A 16,264-nucleotide genomic window follows, 5' to 3' on the forward strand; every position below is an offset into this window, starting at 1 on the left:
CAAATCAGGGACCTCAAATTTAAAAATGGTGTCCAAGCTGTTGTCGATGAAGGGGAAAAGAAGAAGTTGGTTCAGGAAAACGAAGCCCTTAAGGCTCAGATCCAAAAAATAAAAATAGCTGCTAGAAACCAGGAAAGAAGCCGAGCAGATGAAAGGCTTATAAGTGGTCTTAAAAAGAAAGTAATTCAGTGTCAAGACGACTTAGAAAAATCTGAGGCTAGTCTAGCAAAAGCCCGAGCACAACTAACAAAGAATGCAGAAGGACGGGCGGAGTATGTGCGACAGATGAAAACAAAATATGAGGGGACAATCACCAATCTGAAGAGAAAGCTAACTACCCTAGAAAATGAGGCGGTCAAACAGGCTAGGAACTTTAAAGCCGAAAGGGAACACTGTTATGCTTTGATGGCCCAAATGGAGGAAGACATGCAACAGTTACAAAATCAAAACCATCATGACACTCAGGTACTAGAAGCTAGGACTCAGCAAATCGGGTGATTGCTCCAAAAAAGGTGTCATCCGAGAGAGGGTTAAAGCCATTGCCGACTACATCGTCGTGAAGTGTCAAGAATGTGAAGACATGACTAGAACCACTTTCTTCGTTGCGGTTATGACATTTTTTCGCCAAATAATGAGTGATCTGGAGCATCTTCAAGGGGATCTTGCACAGAGGCCCGTGGCAAGACCGAATGATGTCCCACGGGCCCCAGGAGTCGAAGCACTTATGTATTCATGATTTTCATTTATCGAGTATGTACTTCAGTTGTTGTTTTGAGTCTGTTTGTAGTTGTTAAAATTCCCAAATGAGTATGTTAGAGTCTTTTGTAATAGAAAAGTTTAGGAGTTTTATTAATGAAAATTGAAAATTCCCAAAAAGTTGTTTCCTTATTTTTGTATTTTTCTTGAACTACGTAATGATCTGATTCACGCGGCATCGTGATACATAGGAAATCCTCATCGGATACGGTCATGATTTTGTAAATAACTCAAATAAGAGAGGGATGTGAAAGGAAAGAACCGAAAGAAAAACCAAAAGAGAGAAAAGAGAGTCAAAGAAAAACGAAAAAAAAAGGAGCAAAGCAAGAAAAGAGAGGAAAGAAAAGAGAGGAAAATGGGAATAAAAGGAGAAGCATTAAAGAGACAAAATGAAAAGAAAGAAAAATTGGAGAAATAAACAAAAGCCGGGATGAAACACGCAACCGTTGCAAAACATGTAGAAACACATTTAACTGCATAGGTGCATCACACCCCAATGTGTGATTCCCTATGTGTTAACTGTCTCGCACTAACCGGATTGTTGTATTTGTATCCAATCCAGTCTCTATTATAAGGTGGTTAGTTTTGTGGTACTCTGGCTTCACATCCGTACTTCACAAGGTCAATGGGAAGCGTTGAAATGTCATCTGAGGGTCATCTACCAACGGTTCCTATCCCCGAGGATAGCCCGGATTTCGGCCACCCCAACTTCAGAATCGGCCGCTACAGAGGAAAACAGAATGTTGCATCTTCGCATGATGGAAATGTGGGACGCCTGGGCCAACGGTAGAGAACCACCAAGTGCAATACCCGGATTCCCCGAGCTACTTCCCAGGGCGGTTGGAACCACCAATTTCCCCATAAGTTATCCAAATACCCCACTGGGATATCCTACCATTTCAGCCCACTTTGCTGGAACACCTTCTGAGGCTCGCCCCCAGGTGTTAATGTCAGGTGCGGCCTCAAATATATTCACTGCGCCACCTTGTTCAGCTACGGCACAACCCACTCTACCTAGGCCTAGCTTCGACCCATCATCCTTCACTTTTCAAGCACCATCTTTCCCACTGGAACCCACCAGTTTATTACCAATGCTTACCCTCAGCCGCCCCGGTACGAGTTTACCGTGGGGCAAGAGAAACCCACAAAAAACCCTAAACAAGAGGAGATTACCAGAAAGATGAAGAGCATGGAGCAGAGTCTCAAAACTATACAAGGTTTGAGCGGGCAAAAGAGTGTGTCCTACGCTGACCTGTGTAGTTCCCACACATGCATTTACCCCTGGGTTTCAAAACCCCAAAGTTTGAAAAGTATGACGGGCATGGGGATCCCATAGCCCATCTCAAGAGATATTGCAACCAATTGCAGGGAGCGGGTGGAAAAGAAGAGCTCCGCATGGCTTATTTTGGAGAAAGCTTGGTTTGTATTGCTTCTGAATGGTACATGGACCAGGATATATCTCGGTGGCATATCTGGGACGACCTAGCTCGGGATTTTTTCAGAGTTTCAGTATAACATCGACATTGCCCCTGACAGAAACTCATTGTCAAATCTAAAGAAAAAGTCCTCGGAAAGCTTCCGAGAGTATGCTGTCAAATGGCGCGAGCAAGCCGCCAGAGTTAAGCCTCCAATGGATGAAACAGAGATGGTTAGTGTCTTTCTTCAAGACCAAGAGGCTGATTATTATCAAAACATGATGTCTGCGATGGGGAAGCCTTTTGCCGAGGCCATCAAAATCGGTGAAATGGTTGAGAATGGTTTAAAGACAGGGTGCATCCTGAGTCGGTTTGCTATAAGGGCTACCTCCCAAGCAATTCAGGGCGGGTCGGGAGGTGTAGCAAACCGAAAGAAGAAGGAAGAAGCGGCAATGGCAACTTCAAGTGTAAGAAAACCCCGTCCATCCAGACCTTATTTCTCTGAAAGAACCCCACAACATTACTATCCCCATCAAGATGTGGCCTATGATGTGGCTCCTCAGCCATGCGCAGTGATTAATGCCCAACTCTACGTTAGGCCACAACAACAATTTAATCAAAACCGAGCTCCATTTCCCAGAAATCAACCTCCTCACCAAGCTCAGTACAATCCCCGACCTCTACAGAACAACTTCCGTGCCCAGGAACCACCCAAAATGGCAAACTTCACACCCATTGGTGAGTCATATTCCAGCCTTTTCCCCCAAACTTGTCCATATGGGTTTGTTGTAGCTTGTCCCCCAAACCAGGCAGAATCCAGCGTTGCCCACTTACAGAGCCGGTCCTCGATGTGCTTACCACTCGGGGGCAGAAGGGCATGATACAAATGACTGTTGGACCCTGAAAAGAGCTGTAGAAAACCTCATAGAACAAAAGCGAATAGTGCTAGAGGACGAAGACGTTCCTAATGTAACCAACAATCCACTACCGGAGCACAACAACGGGCCGGTTATTGGAATGATCTGTGAAGATAGAGAGTTTGATCCAGCTCTAAAAGCCATCATTGCCATAGCCGATGTGGAAAAGAAACCAAGGGTTGCCGCAAATCAGGACAAAGGGGAGAAGAAGAGTAAACTCGCCCCTCGGAATACAGAAAAGAAAGAGGAAACCGAAACTGGGGCAGCGCCCTCAAAAGATGTCGTTCTCTATGTTCCCCAGGGCCGCAAGAAAGAACAGATGTCATTGAGCCCTCCAAGCAGGTTTGAGTTAAACAAGGGATCAAAAATGTATGTGCCTAAAGGGACCTACGTGATGCGGGGGCCAGTAATTTCACCAAGGCTGAATGAGCACGTGGTTATTGGCCGCGCACCGGAGAGGCCCATGACAGACCCTACTGCCGTCCCATGGAGTTACAACAAGACGGTAGTAACTTACAAGGGAAAAGAGGTCTCAGGAGAAATAAATGAAGTTAAACTAGCTGAGAAATACTTTAATCTGGAGGAAGTGAATAATGCCACAAAGAAGCATTTCCCACTCAAGAATCCCGTTAGTGCTGAAGAAGCAGAAGAGTTCTTCTGAAAAATGAAAATGGCGGACTACGAGATAATTGACCAACTTCGCAAGTCCCCTGCTCAGGTCTCTTTGTTGTCTCTATTAATGAATTCAACTGAGCATCAGAAGGTGTTGATCAAAACCCTCAACGAAGCGTATGTTCCTATTGAGACCACTATGGAGCAGCTGGAAAGGATGGCGGAAAGATTTTTTGCTGTCAATCAAATTTCTTTCAGCAAGAATGATTTGCCCCCGGAAGGGGCCGCTCACAACAAAGCCCTTCATCTGACAGTTAAATGCGAGGGGTATTATGTGAAAAGGGTCATGCTAGATGGTGGTTCTGGGGTAGATATTTGCCCTCTCTCAACTCTGCAACGAATGGAAATCAATACTGAGAGAAGCAGGCCCAATAACATCTGTGTGCGTGCCTTTGATGGCATCAAGAGAGATACTATTGGTGAAATTGATCTGATCTTGACTATTGGCCCGGTGGATTTCGAGGTGACCTTTCAGGTCCTGGATATGGATACTTCCTATAATTTCCTCTTGGGAAGACTTTGGATTCACGCAGCAGGGGCTGTACCCTCCACTCTCCACCAGATGGTGAAATTCTAACATGAGGATCAAGAGATTGTAGTCTATGGAGAGGATGAGCAGTCGATCTACCGGGACCCATCAGTCCCGTGTCTCGAAGCCAGAGAAGGTAGTGAGCATATAGTTTATCAAGCTTTTAAAGTAGTGGTCGCACACCAATGTGAAGAAGGAAACCCTTGTCCTCAACCCTTTCTCTCAAACGCGTCAATTATGGTTGCCAAGGAAATGATCAGGCATGGTTACAAACTCGGGAAGGGGCTCGGGACGTCACTACAAGGAATCACCGAACCTATCACTCTGGCTGCTAGCGAGAGGTTCTTTGGGGTAAGTTTCCAACCCACGCCAGCTGATGAGAAATGGGCAGATAAACGAAAGAATGATGGTTGGGTCTTGCCTCAGACGATTTCGCATCTTTATAGAACATTCGTCAGGCCCAAGTACAATGAGGAAGAGGAAGATGAGGCTTTCACGGCCGAGGAAATTGAAGAAATCTGTGGGGCTATGAGGCAAATGCTGTATGAAACCCACATGGTTCAGTCGGGAAAAGGCTCAAGCACCGCTGAGGTGCTATACATGGGACCCAATGCCAAGCTGCAAAATTGGAAGGTTACTCCGTTCCCCATCAGGCAGGAATCCCGGTAGTCCAGTCCTGCCACCTTTTCTACATCACGAGTTATTTCAGGGTGTAACTCGGATGTCTCTTTTAGTTTTTTGTCTTTAAATTCCAATGTAAACCCTGTTATCTTCAAAATTCAATGAAATGAAATCAATATTTCATCGTTCATCTCTCTTTATTCCTTCTTATTTTTGTTACTTTTCTTATTTCTTCTTTCAGTTCTAATAATGCGGCTTTAAATAACATGACATACTTGCGGACATCATGCCCAGATCCAAACACGCTGTCTAATTGTGAAATAATGAACCAAGAACCGAAATATGATGAAGAAGAGGCTTTTAGGGAAATAAATCGAGAATTGGAACAATCTGAGAACAAACCTAAGACGAATTTAAATGATACCGAGCCGGTTAATTTGGGTAGTTCTGAAGAAGTCAAAGAAATTAAGATAAGCATTCACACAGATGAAAAACCCCGGGACGCAGTGATCCAACTTTTGTTTGAATTCAAAGATGTGTTTGCTTGGTCATACGATGACATGCCAGGACTAAGTGTCGATTTGGTGGTTCACAAGTTGCCAACACACCCCGATTATCCTCCTGTCCAGCAAAAGCAATGAAAGTTCAAAACTGATATCAGTGACAAGATTAAAGAAGAGGTCACAAAACAGTTGAAAGCGGGGGTGATCCGGGTGGTTCGATACACCACATGGTTAGCCAATGTAGTTCCGGTGCTAAAGAAGGACGGGAAAACTCGAGTGTGTGCGGATTACAGAGATCTGAACAAAGCAAGTCCCAAGGATAACTTCCCTTTGCCGAACATCCACATCCTTATTGATAACTGCGTCAAACATGAGATACAGTCCTTCGTGGATTGTTATGCAGGATATCACCGGGTGTTGATGGATGAAGAGGATGCGGAAAAGACGGCTTTCACCATACCCTGGGTCACCTACTGTTACAGGATCATGCCTTTTGGTCTGAAGAACGCCGTGGCAACCTATATGAGGGCCATGACTGCCATTTTTCATGACATGATGCACCAAGAGATAGAGGTGTATGTAGACGATGTGATTATCAAATCCAGGACCCAGGACGACCATGTTCGGGACTTGAGAAAATTCTTTGAGCGGCTACGCAAATATGATTTGAAGCTAAATCCAGCCAAATGTGCATTTGGGGTTCCGTCTGGCAAGCTCTTAGGATTTATAGTCAGTCGAAGGGGTATCGAGTTAGACCCAACAAAGATAAAGTCCATTCGAGATTTGCCCCCTCCAAGAACCAAGAAAGAGGTTATGAGCCTGCTGGGAAGGTTGAACTACATTAGCCGATTCATTGCTCGGTTGACTTCCACATGTGAACCCATCTTCAAGCTATTAAAGAAAGATGCAGCAATTAAATGGACATATGAGTGTCAAGAAGCCTTTGAAAAAATCAAAGAATATCTGTCGAACCCGCCAGTTTTGGTCCCACCTGAACCTGGGAGGCCTTTGTTCCTGTATTTGACAGTCTTGGAGAATTCCTTTGGATGTGTCCTCGGGCAACATGATGTGACTGGGAAAAAAGAGCAGGAAATCTACTATCTGAGTAAGAAGTTTACTAGTTATGAAGCTAAGTACACTTTGTTGGAAAGAACTTGCTGTGCTTTAACTTGGGTCGCTCAGAAGCTGAGGCATTACCTGCTAGCCTACACCACTTACCTCATAACCAGGTTGGATCCTCTAAAGTACATATTCCAGAAGCCAATGCCCACATGGAGGTTAGCAAAGTGGCAGATCCTGCTCACTGAATTTGACATAGTCTATGTTACCCGCACGGCAATGAAAGCCCAGGCTTTAGCAGATCACCTGGCTGAAAACCCTGTTGATAAGGAATACCAGCCTTTGAGCACCTACTTCCCGGATGAAGAGGTAAATTCAGTTGAGATAACATTAGAAGATACCCATGCTTGGAAAATGTTCTGTGATGGGGCTGTGAACGCAAAAGGTGTTGGAATTAGGGCAATCTTGATCTCACCCACTGGTCAGCATTATCCAGCCACAGCCCGGCTTCAGTTTTTCTGCACAAACAACACTGCTGAGTATGAAGCCTGCATTATGAGTATGAACATGGCAATCGACCAAGATGTCGAAGAATTGTTGATCATGGGAGATTCAGATCTGATTATCCGACAAGCTCGAGGAGAATGGGAAACTTGAGATGTCAAACTCATTCCCTACAGGCAACATGTGGAAGAGCTTAGTAGTCGGTTCAAATCAATTGAGTTCAGGTACATTCCTCGTTTTCACAATGAGTTAGCCAATGCGCTTGCTACTTTGGCCTCTATGCTGCCATACCCAGGCAATGCCCATATTGACCCGTTGGAAATCCAAATCCAGGAAAGGCACGGTTACTGCAATACGGTTGAGGCAGAACCAAATATTCAGCCATGGTATCATGATATCAAGAGAATTCTGAAAACTAAAGAATATCCCGAGCAAGCCAGTGGAGACCAAAAGAGGACCATCAGACGGCTCGCAAGTGGTTTCTTTTTGAGCGGTGAGGTCTTATACAAAAGGACTCCAGATCTCAACTTGTTAAGATGTGTTGACGCCGAAGAGGCCAGAAGAATTATGTATGAAGTGCACGCAGGAGTGTGTGGACCCCACATGAATGGGTACGTTTTCGCAAAGAAAATCCTCAGAGTAGGTTATTACTGGATGACTATGTAAAAAGACTGCTTCAGTTTCGTCCGGAAATGTCATTAGTGTCAGGTGCACGGTGATTTGATTCATGCACCACCTACAGAATTGCATCCCATGTCAGCACCTTGGCCATTTGTTGCTTGGGGCATGGACGTCATTGGGCCGATCGAGCCAAAAGCTTCAAATGGGCATAGATTCATATTGGTCGCTATTGACTACTTCACGAAGTGGGTTGAAGCAATTACCCTCAAATCTGTCACCAAGAAAGCTGTGGTAGACTTTGTGCATTCTAATCTCATCTGCCGTTTCGGTATTCCAGCAGCTATCATTACAGATAATGCTGCAAACTTGAATAGTCACTTGATGAGGGAGATATGTGAGTAGTTTAAGATCACGCATCGAAATTCTACTCCTTATCGGCCAAAAGCCAATGGTGCAGCGAAGCAGCAAACAAGAACATCAAAAAGATTTTTGAGAAAGATGATTCAAAGTTCTAGGCAGTGGCATGAAAAGTTGCCATTTGCATTGCTGGGATACCGCACTACTGTGCGCACATCAGTCGGAGCAACCCCATATCTTTTGGTTTATGGCACTGAAGTCGTGATACCCGCAGAAGTTGAAATACCTTCTCTTCGGATCATTGTTGAAGCTGAAGTTGAAGACAGTGAGTGGGTCAAAACCCGTCTGGAACAGTTAACCCTGATTGACAAAAAGCGAATGGCCGCAGTCTGCCACGGCCAGTTGTATCAACAAAGAATGGCCCGTGCCTACAACAAGAAAGTGCGGCCTAGAAACTTTGAAGTGGGGCAACTCGTTTTAAGGCGTATTCTTCCCCATCATCAGGAAGCAAAAGGAAAGTTTGCTCATAACTGGAAAGGCCCATACATTATCAGAAAATTGTTGCCAAGAGGGGCGTTATACCTGGGAGACATCGAAGACCCCGAAACAACTGTAAATGCAGACGCAGTCAAAAGGTACTATGTCTAATCCTCCCGCAGCAACGATATTATCCGATTGGGATGACGAAGGCTTTCATTCTCGCTACCCCAAATACTTCAATCCTTTGCTAACCCTTTGAGCCGGTTACCTTTCTTTCATTATCCTCTTTGGAACTTGAAGATGTTTGCAAAAAAAAGCATCAAAACAAAAGAAAAAGGAAAAGAAAAGAAAAAACAACAAAAACAACAAAAGAAAATGTTTCCCTGAACTACGTTCGACTTGATTCCGAAAGGATACGTAGGCAGCCTCTCTCTGAGGTTCAGTCACACCAAAACAAAAAGCCAAATTTCCCCCAAAAGTGAAACTAGGGCAGATGTTATAATTGTTCGGCGATGATCCCGCCTGAATGGTTCCAAAGTTGTAATTCGATCCAAATTCTTTTTACCCAAACCTTGTTCAAGTCCTTTCGATCAATCGGTGTAAGGTGTTCAAAACCGGAGAACGCGGTTGTTCGGATTCGATGCAATTAAGATGAGAGAAATAAAATGAGAGATTCTTATTGGTGAAAACCTACAGGCACCGTAAGGCGATGGTGAGCAGAGAAACTAAAAAACGAGAGAGTCTTGTTAGTGAAAACTCGTAAAGAGCACTATAAGGCGACAGTGAGAAGAGAAATGAGAGAGGTCGATTGGCGAAAACCCGCAAAGGGCACCGTTGATCGAAAAGAAGAAACCACTCACCACTATCGGCACTGAAAGAGTCCTGGCAAGGTTTCTCGATTTTCAAAACACGGGTCGCTGTGGGTTTATGAGAAGTTGGATAGTTGTGCAGATCGGGTATCTAGTCCAAGAAGCATGTCATGTCTATTGAAGTCTGCATGCACTCCAGATAAGTCCTTCTTTCCTCCCTGAAAGGGACACTTCTCCTTAAATTCACTTTCTTGTCCTTTGTTTACTTTTCTTTGAATCTCCTTCGGCCTAACTTGTTCCGAAAAGAAAAGGAGGCAAGATTGGTTTTACAGGGTCTGCTTAATAAAAGCCAAGTCCAAAGAAAAGTATCCAGCCTCAGCGGGTGTATCAAGTCGATCCTGACTGGCCATGATGGCCGATGTTCTGAAATCAAAGTTATTGAAATTAAAAAGAAATCCAAAGTCAAAAGCCCCTATAGGCAGAATAAGGTGAAAGGGCCAAAGCCCCAAACAGGTGAACCGTCATGTGAAATTTTGGAAAGTTGAGTTCCTCGGTTTTAGGAGAGAGATTAACCTTCAGAAAAGCCAGCAACCAGCAGAGGTTCTCACCAAAAGAGTTGGGCCGAGATCAAGTGATCAAAAATAATCAAGGCCACAAAACCAACCAGCGTTTCAAACTAACAATTGTTCTTTGTTTGAAAAATTTGAAACAGGTGCAATCCAAAGCAACCGTGCAAGAAGCAGGTGCAACCAAAAAGGAAAAAGAAATGCGCAAGTGCTAGAAACAGCTTTGCAACAACAATCCATAAAAAGGGAAGTCCCCTCCAAGTTTTTTTTCCCGCATTTACTCATTCCATGAAATAAAAAAGAATAAAAAAGAAAATAAAATGAGAAAAAAAAAGAGAAAAAAAAAGGGATAAGAAAAAAAATGGTAGCTTAGGACCCCAATCTCTATTTTTACGCTTTTCCAACATAGGGCTCCAATCCCTAGTTGAGATTTTTAGACATAGGGCCTCCATTCCCTAGTCGCCTTTTGGGGCCTCCATTCCCTAGTCGCCTTTTGCCAACATAGGGCTCCAATCCCTAGTTGAGATTTTTAGACATAGGGCCCCCATTCCCTAGTCACCTTTTTGATTTTAGACATAGGGCCTCCATTCCCTAGTCGCCTTTTGCCAACATAGGGCTCCAATCCCTAGTTGAGATTTTAGACATAGGGCCTCCATTCCCTAGTCGCCTTTTGCCAACATAGGGATCCAATCCCTAGTAGAGATTTTAGACATAGGGCCTCCATTCCCTAGTCGCCTTTTGCCAACATAGGGCTCCAATCCCTAGTTGAGATTTTTAGACATAGGGCCTCCATTCCCTAGTTGAGATGTTAGACATAGGGCCTCCATTCCCTAGTCTCCTTTTCCTCTTAAAGACACACAATCTTATTTTATCGCTTTCAAAAAAGAAATAGTTTAGATCTTAGTTACAAATAACTCACGAAATTTTCCTAGTGAAAACTGGGGCAGAAAAATTTCGTTTGTTTGTTTGTTTTGGTGTCTGAGCAGGTTTAACCTCGAGGCACAGGGTTCGAGATGACCAAAAAAATGAGTCTCAATCCAAAATAAAGAAAAGAAGAGAAAAAAACAAAAAAGAACTGAACTCAGAGTGCTAAAGCGGAGAAAGACGCGGATTGCCCAAGATATGATTGAAATCACATGCCTCGCATGTCCCGCCTTGATCCAAAGCTGAAGAGTGACCAGTGGTCACAGCTGACGAGCATCAAGATTCAGATCGGAGTCTGCAGCAAGAACTAGCCAAGACTCAAGATCAAGCTTCAAGAGATTTATAGATAGGAATCTTGTAACTCGTAGCTGACAGGATTAGCTAGCTTAGCTTTTTATTTTTCTTTTCCATTCTGTTGTAATAAGGAGTTCAGCAAGCAGTAGCAGCAACAGTGAAATCACAGCTTCCCGGTAGTCCCAGCTACCAAAACTTCCAGAACTACACTGACCTGATTCCTTTATAGCCAAGGATATGTAGGCAACCTCTGAAGCAAGGTTCGGTCACGCTTTTTCAAAAAATGCTTCTCATGGGTTTCAAATAGGCAAAAATCCCTCATAATTTCTCATTTTATCTTTGTCCGAAAACCCTTCGTGTCTCCGAGCAAAGAGGGGCAGCTGTGAGCACGTGATTTTTGCCCCACATGAATTACTCCTACAGAATTCCAAAAATTAGATTTTTTTCTTTTAATTATTTGTTATTTTAGGAATTATTGTAGAAATTTTTCGATTATTTGCATTTTTGTGTGCATGTTAATTTTTATTTAATTCATGAAAAATACAAAAATGCATTGCATTTGCATGTAGGATTTAATTGTGCATCTTCGGATTTAATTAGTACATTAATTATTTTATAAAACATGAAAAATCACAACAAAAAAAAAGTGCATGTTGCATTTTAACTTTTTAATTTGAAATTTTGTTAGCTTTTCTTTTAATTTAGGAGTTATTTAAAATATTATGGTGAGTATTTATTATAATTTGGTAGGATAATTTTGTTTTAAGATTAATCTAGGTTTTATTTTAATTTGGAAAAAGAAAAAGAAAGTTTGAAATTGAAAAAGAAAAGAAAGGAAATAAAAGAGTCTGAATTTTGGACATTCAATTAATTTCCCATAGGCCCAAACATTTTTCACCCTTTACCCGTCCCAAATAGGCCCAAACCCGTTGTTTTTACCCAGTCCACCCACTCAGATAACCAAACGACCCCGTTTCATTCTGTTTCATCTCAACCGTTGGATCCCATTGATCCAACGGGCCGGAACTGAGGTCCCCCTTAGTATTTAAGTGTCGGAACCTAGGCCACCCCTCCCCCCCCCCCCCTTCTCACCTCCCTCATTCATCGTCTCCAATTTTCAGAGACCAATAACCCTAGAAATCCGCCGCCCTTAGATACCAACTCCCCACCAGCCGGCGGCGACGCCATAAACCACTCCAATCCACCCGAAAATAATACCCCAGAACCCTCTTACCCTCCTCTTTCCAAATCTCAACATAGTTCCCCTCGAATCCCTCTCAATCTTCTCGAATCTTCGATCTTAGAACTGACCCCAAACCTTAAAATCTCAAAACGTCCAAATCGTCAAAGGTCAATGAAGATTTAAGGTCAAATTTGATGTTATTCACGTGTTCCCGGCGGGAACACCTGATTAATGTCAAGCTTGGTCAAGAAATTGAAATACTTTGAAGAACTTTTCATTTTCCACTATCCCATACCGTCTCTCAAGGTATTTATTCTTTTTTTCGCTGTTTACTTTTCTTATTCTTCGCTTTTCATTTTTTAGTTCTCCTCTCCTCTTCTTCTGCTTCTTTCTTTCATTTCTTATTTTTTTTCTATTCCTTCAATTCATCTTTGTATGCATGTCATTTTTAGAGTTAGTTTGGTTGGCATTGTTTTGGTCTTGGGTTTTCTTTAGTTTAATTTTCTGTTTCCATTTTTTCTTTGGGGCTCAAGGTTTTGTGAGTCTTTGTGGTTCTACAAGCTTTTGGTTGTATGGGTTTGTTGAGTTCGATTGACCTGGAATTTTTCACACACGTCACATTCATCTCTACGGAGCTACTCCAACTTCCGGAATTCCATTCCGACCCTCGGATCAAAATCTCACTATCGAACCTGAAACTTCAAAAATTTATCTTTTCGCATTTCAAGCCTAAATTAGCTACGGACCTCCAAAACACAATCCGAACACGTCCCTAAGCCCGAAATTACCCAACGGAGCTAACGGAACCATCAGATTTCCATTCTGAGGCCGTCTTCACACTGTTCTGACTATGGTCAAATTCCCAACACTTAAGCTCTCATTTAGGGACTAAGTGTCCCAAAACTCTCCGAAATTCGAAATCGAACATCCCGGCAATTCAAAATAGCAGAAATAAATACGGGGAAAATAGTAAAGAGGGGATCGAGACGCAAATTCTAAAAACGACCAGCCGGGTCGTCACAAATGGCCTCATTATTCTTGAATAACTGCTGCATTTAATTGTATTCAGATGTATTTTAAAAGTATTCAGTAGTTATAAATAAAAGATGTGTTTAACTGAATCTGTATTATGTATTTAATTGCCTCATTAGTCTTGAATAACAAAATGCATTTAACTGTATTCAGTTGTATTTTAATAGTACTCAATAGTTTAAATAACAGATGTATTTAACTGAATCTGTGTGATGTATTTAATGGCCTCATTATTCTTGAATAACTTCTGTATTTAACTGTATTCAGATGTATTTTAAAAGTACTCAGTAGTTGTAAATAACAGATGTATTTAACTGAATCTGTATTATGTATTTAATTGCCTCATTAGTCTTGAATAACAAAATGTATTTAACTGTATTCAGTGTTATTTTAACAGTACTCAGTAGTTTAAATAACAGATGTATTTAACTGAATCTGTGTGATGTATTTAACTGAGTTTTCACTTATCATATTCAGTTTCTTTTCCTTAATTTGATTCATTGTACTAAATTAAATTTGTATATAGCATATTGACGTCATGTTCTACTATCTGAGAAAGAAGGGAAAGTACAACCAAACAACCAACTTCAAGTATACAACTGTCGATTGTATATTCAAGACAAGAATCGCAGAAATCTTCGACAGGTATGCTGATACAGATAGTAATGCAAATGTAGCCAAAGAAGAGGATGTGGTATGTGAGTACATAAGGGGCTACAGATTGCTAGCTAATGTACCTTGGCATACTATTGACAATGTCTTGATACCAGTCAACTTGAAGGACAAACTACACTGGATATTGGCTGTTGTCTCATTCAAGGAGAGATGTATCAAAGTGTATGACTCAAACAGATCTGCAGGTCATGATGCCTATGTAGCTTCTGAGATAGATAAGCTTGCTAAGCTTGTACCTCTGTATCTATCAATTAGTGGCTTTTACAGAGATAGTCAAGGTAGATTGCTCTACTTACTCAGCATACACTGACAAGTCACATACAGATCCCTTTGAAGTTGTTTTCATATCAAATCTGCCTCAACAAAAAGCTGGGAGCATGTATGTATTCAATTATCATGCTTGTATCATTTTAAAACTCTAATTGAATGAATTATTTTTAATTGTTTCAATCAATATTTTTCAGGGATTGTGGGGTGCATGTTGCGGCATACGCAGAGTTTCTAAGCACTCTTGGTGAGATTCCACAAACAATATTTGATTCTAATCTACTCCGTCAAAGATATGGTGCTCTCCTCTGGGACTATGCTATGCAGAAGATAGACGTTGATGCCATAAGCGAGAATGAAGCACCCTCAAAGATTGCTAGGAAAATCACGGAGTCAGATTCAAAGTTGCAGATAGTGTTAGCGTAGCTTTAGGTGAATGTAGTTTTGGAAGGTTGTTTTAGGTGAATATTGTTTTTTTGAATAGCTTTTTGGTGAAGATGGTATTCAGTTAGAATGTTTTAATCACTTTATCAACAGTGTTCATATATGACAATTGTAACTTTTCAATCTATGTTTCTTTATTTTGTTCATAAGTATTCATGCTTAATCTACAGTTTCTACTCATATGTATCTTACAGGATATATTCATACGTATTCAACAAGGCGTATAAGTATGTATTAATATTCAGTCACTTATCTTATATATCAAAGTCAGAAACTGTATGTTACAGGTTTATACGTTTGTACTCAACTTGATGTATTTATTTTACTTAAGCAGGTTGCATTCATACTTATACAAATCTATAAGTAATTGTATTTATTTGGTTTGATTTGTATAGTCAAGGCAGACACAATGTATAAGACAATTTGTATTTTTGTATGTATTCAACATTGTATATTAGTACGTAATCAGCTCCAGTCGTGTGCATTGTATATCCAATTTAGAGACTGAATAATACAATGGCTATAATTATATATTCAGCAGATTGTATATGTATTTATTGAAATTGTTATATTATAGCTGAGTATATAGTTGTATTTCGATGTATTTTGATTGGTTATGTATATACAACTCAAGCACTGTCTATAATAAATTGTCTAAGTATCTGTTGGCAAGGTTGCATTTGAATATATTCAACACAATACTACAACTAAATGTATCCAGAATCTATTCACGAAAAGGTTCAAAATATATTACTTCACAATGTCATCAAAAGTAATGAAAAATCGTTGGAGCACTAATACATGTCAGAGTGTTAACTAAATCCTACGTGGAGCATTTCTACATGTTCGCTTATTATGTCCTCCTTGCCCACATATGCTACATGAATGTTGATTTTTCGGCTGCAGCAATTCACTGAAAGGTTTATCGCGCTTCTTCTTTGGCCTGCCAGGAGGTCTTTTCCATTTGGGTGGTAATACAACTTCCTCTGCAACATGTGCTGGTATATTCCAGTCATTTCTGTCCGGTAGCGGGTACACAGGCACATCGTATGTCATTACAACAGAATTTGGTTTGTAATAGTTAGAGAAATAATCTTCTGGCATTAGAAACTTGCTCTTCAATACAGCCCAAGCATGTGGGCATGGTAATTCATCAACTTGGAACCTCCCACAAATGCATTTTCTCTCTAACAGGCAGACGGTGTAATGCCTCCCTCCATCGTTAACCGTATGTAAGTATTCAATCGATGGTACCACCTACATTTAAACATAGACCTATAAGTTTTGAGAACATATAAATGAATTTCTGTATGTATAATGCAGAATTATTCAGTTAAATACAACTGAAATGTTTGAATACAAAAGAATACATCATATATGTAGACCGGCAGACTATAAACTATAATTACGTCTTAGCTTATGAATACAATGATATACATCAAACATCTGCTTAACTTTAGGCAGCTGAAAAGAAACAAAACATTATAAGGCTACTGCATGACAATACAACTGAATACATCTATCTAAAAAATTCTGTATAACTTATTTCAGAAAACAATTAAGCTATCTAAAGAAATAGCTTAATATATGATACAATGACATTAAAATAAAACTTACAGTCATGCGTGTAGACATT

At 41.1% G+C, this 16,264-nt stretch overlaps 1 protein-coding gene across 1 annotated transcript in view; it reads right to left on the minus strand.

The window, feature by feature from the left end:
- Positions 1-15,444: 15,444 nt before the first annotated feature.
- The window catches only part of LOC109211242, a 15,322-nt gene continuing 14,502 nt past the window's right edge, over positions 15,445-16,264 (minus strand). The window contains exon 3 of the mRNA XM_019374749.1: positions 15,445-15,885. Within this exon, the coding sequence (XP_019230294.1) occupies positions 15,445-15,885 (441 nt within the window). The remainder of the gene's footprint in view (positions 15,886-16,264) is intronic.

This window comes from Nicotiana attenuata, unplaced genomic scaffold, assembly GCF_001879085.1.
Source record: "Nicotiana attenuata strain UT unplaced genomic scaffold, NIATTr2, whole genome shotgun sequence".
Lineage (NCBI taxonomy): Eukaryota > Viridiplantae > Streptophyta > Magnoliopsida > Solanales > Solanaceae > Nicotiana > Nicotiana attenuata.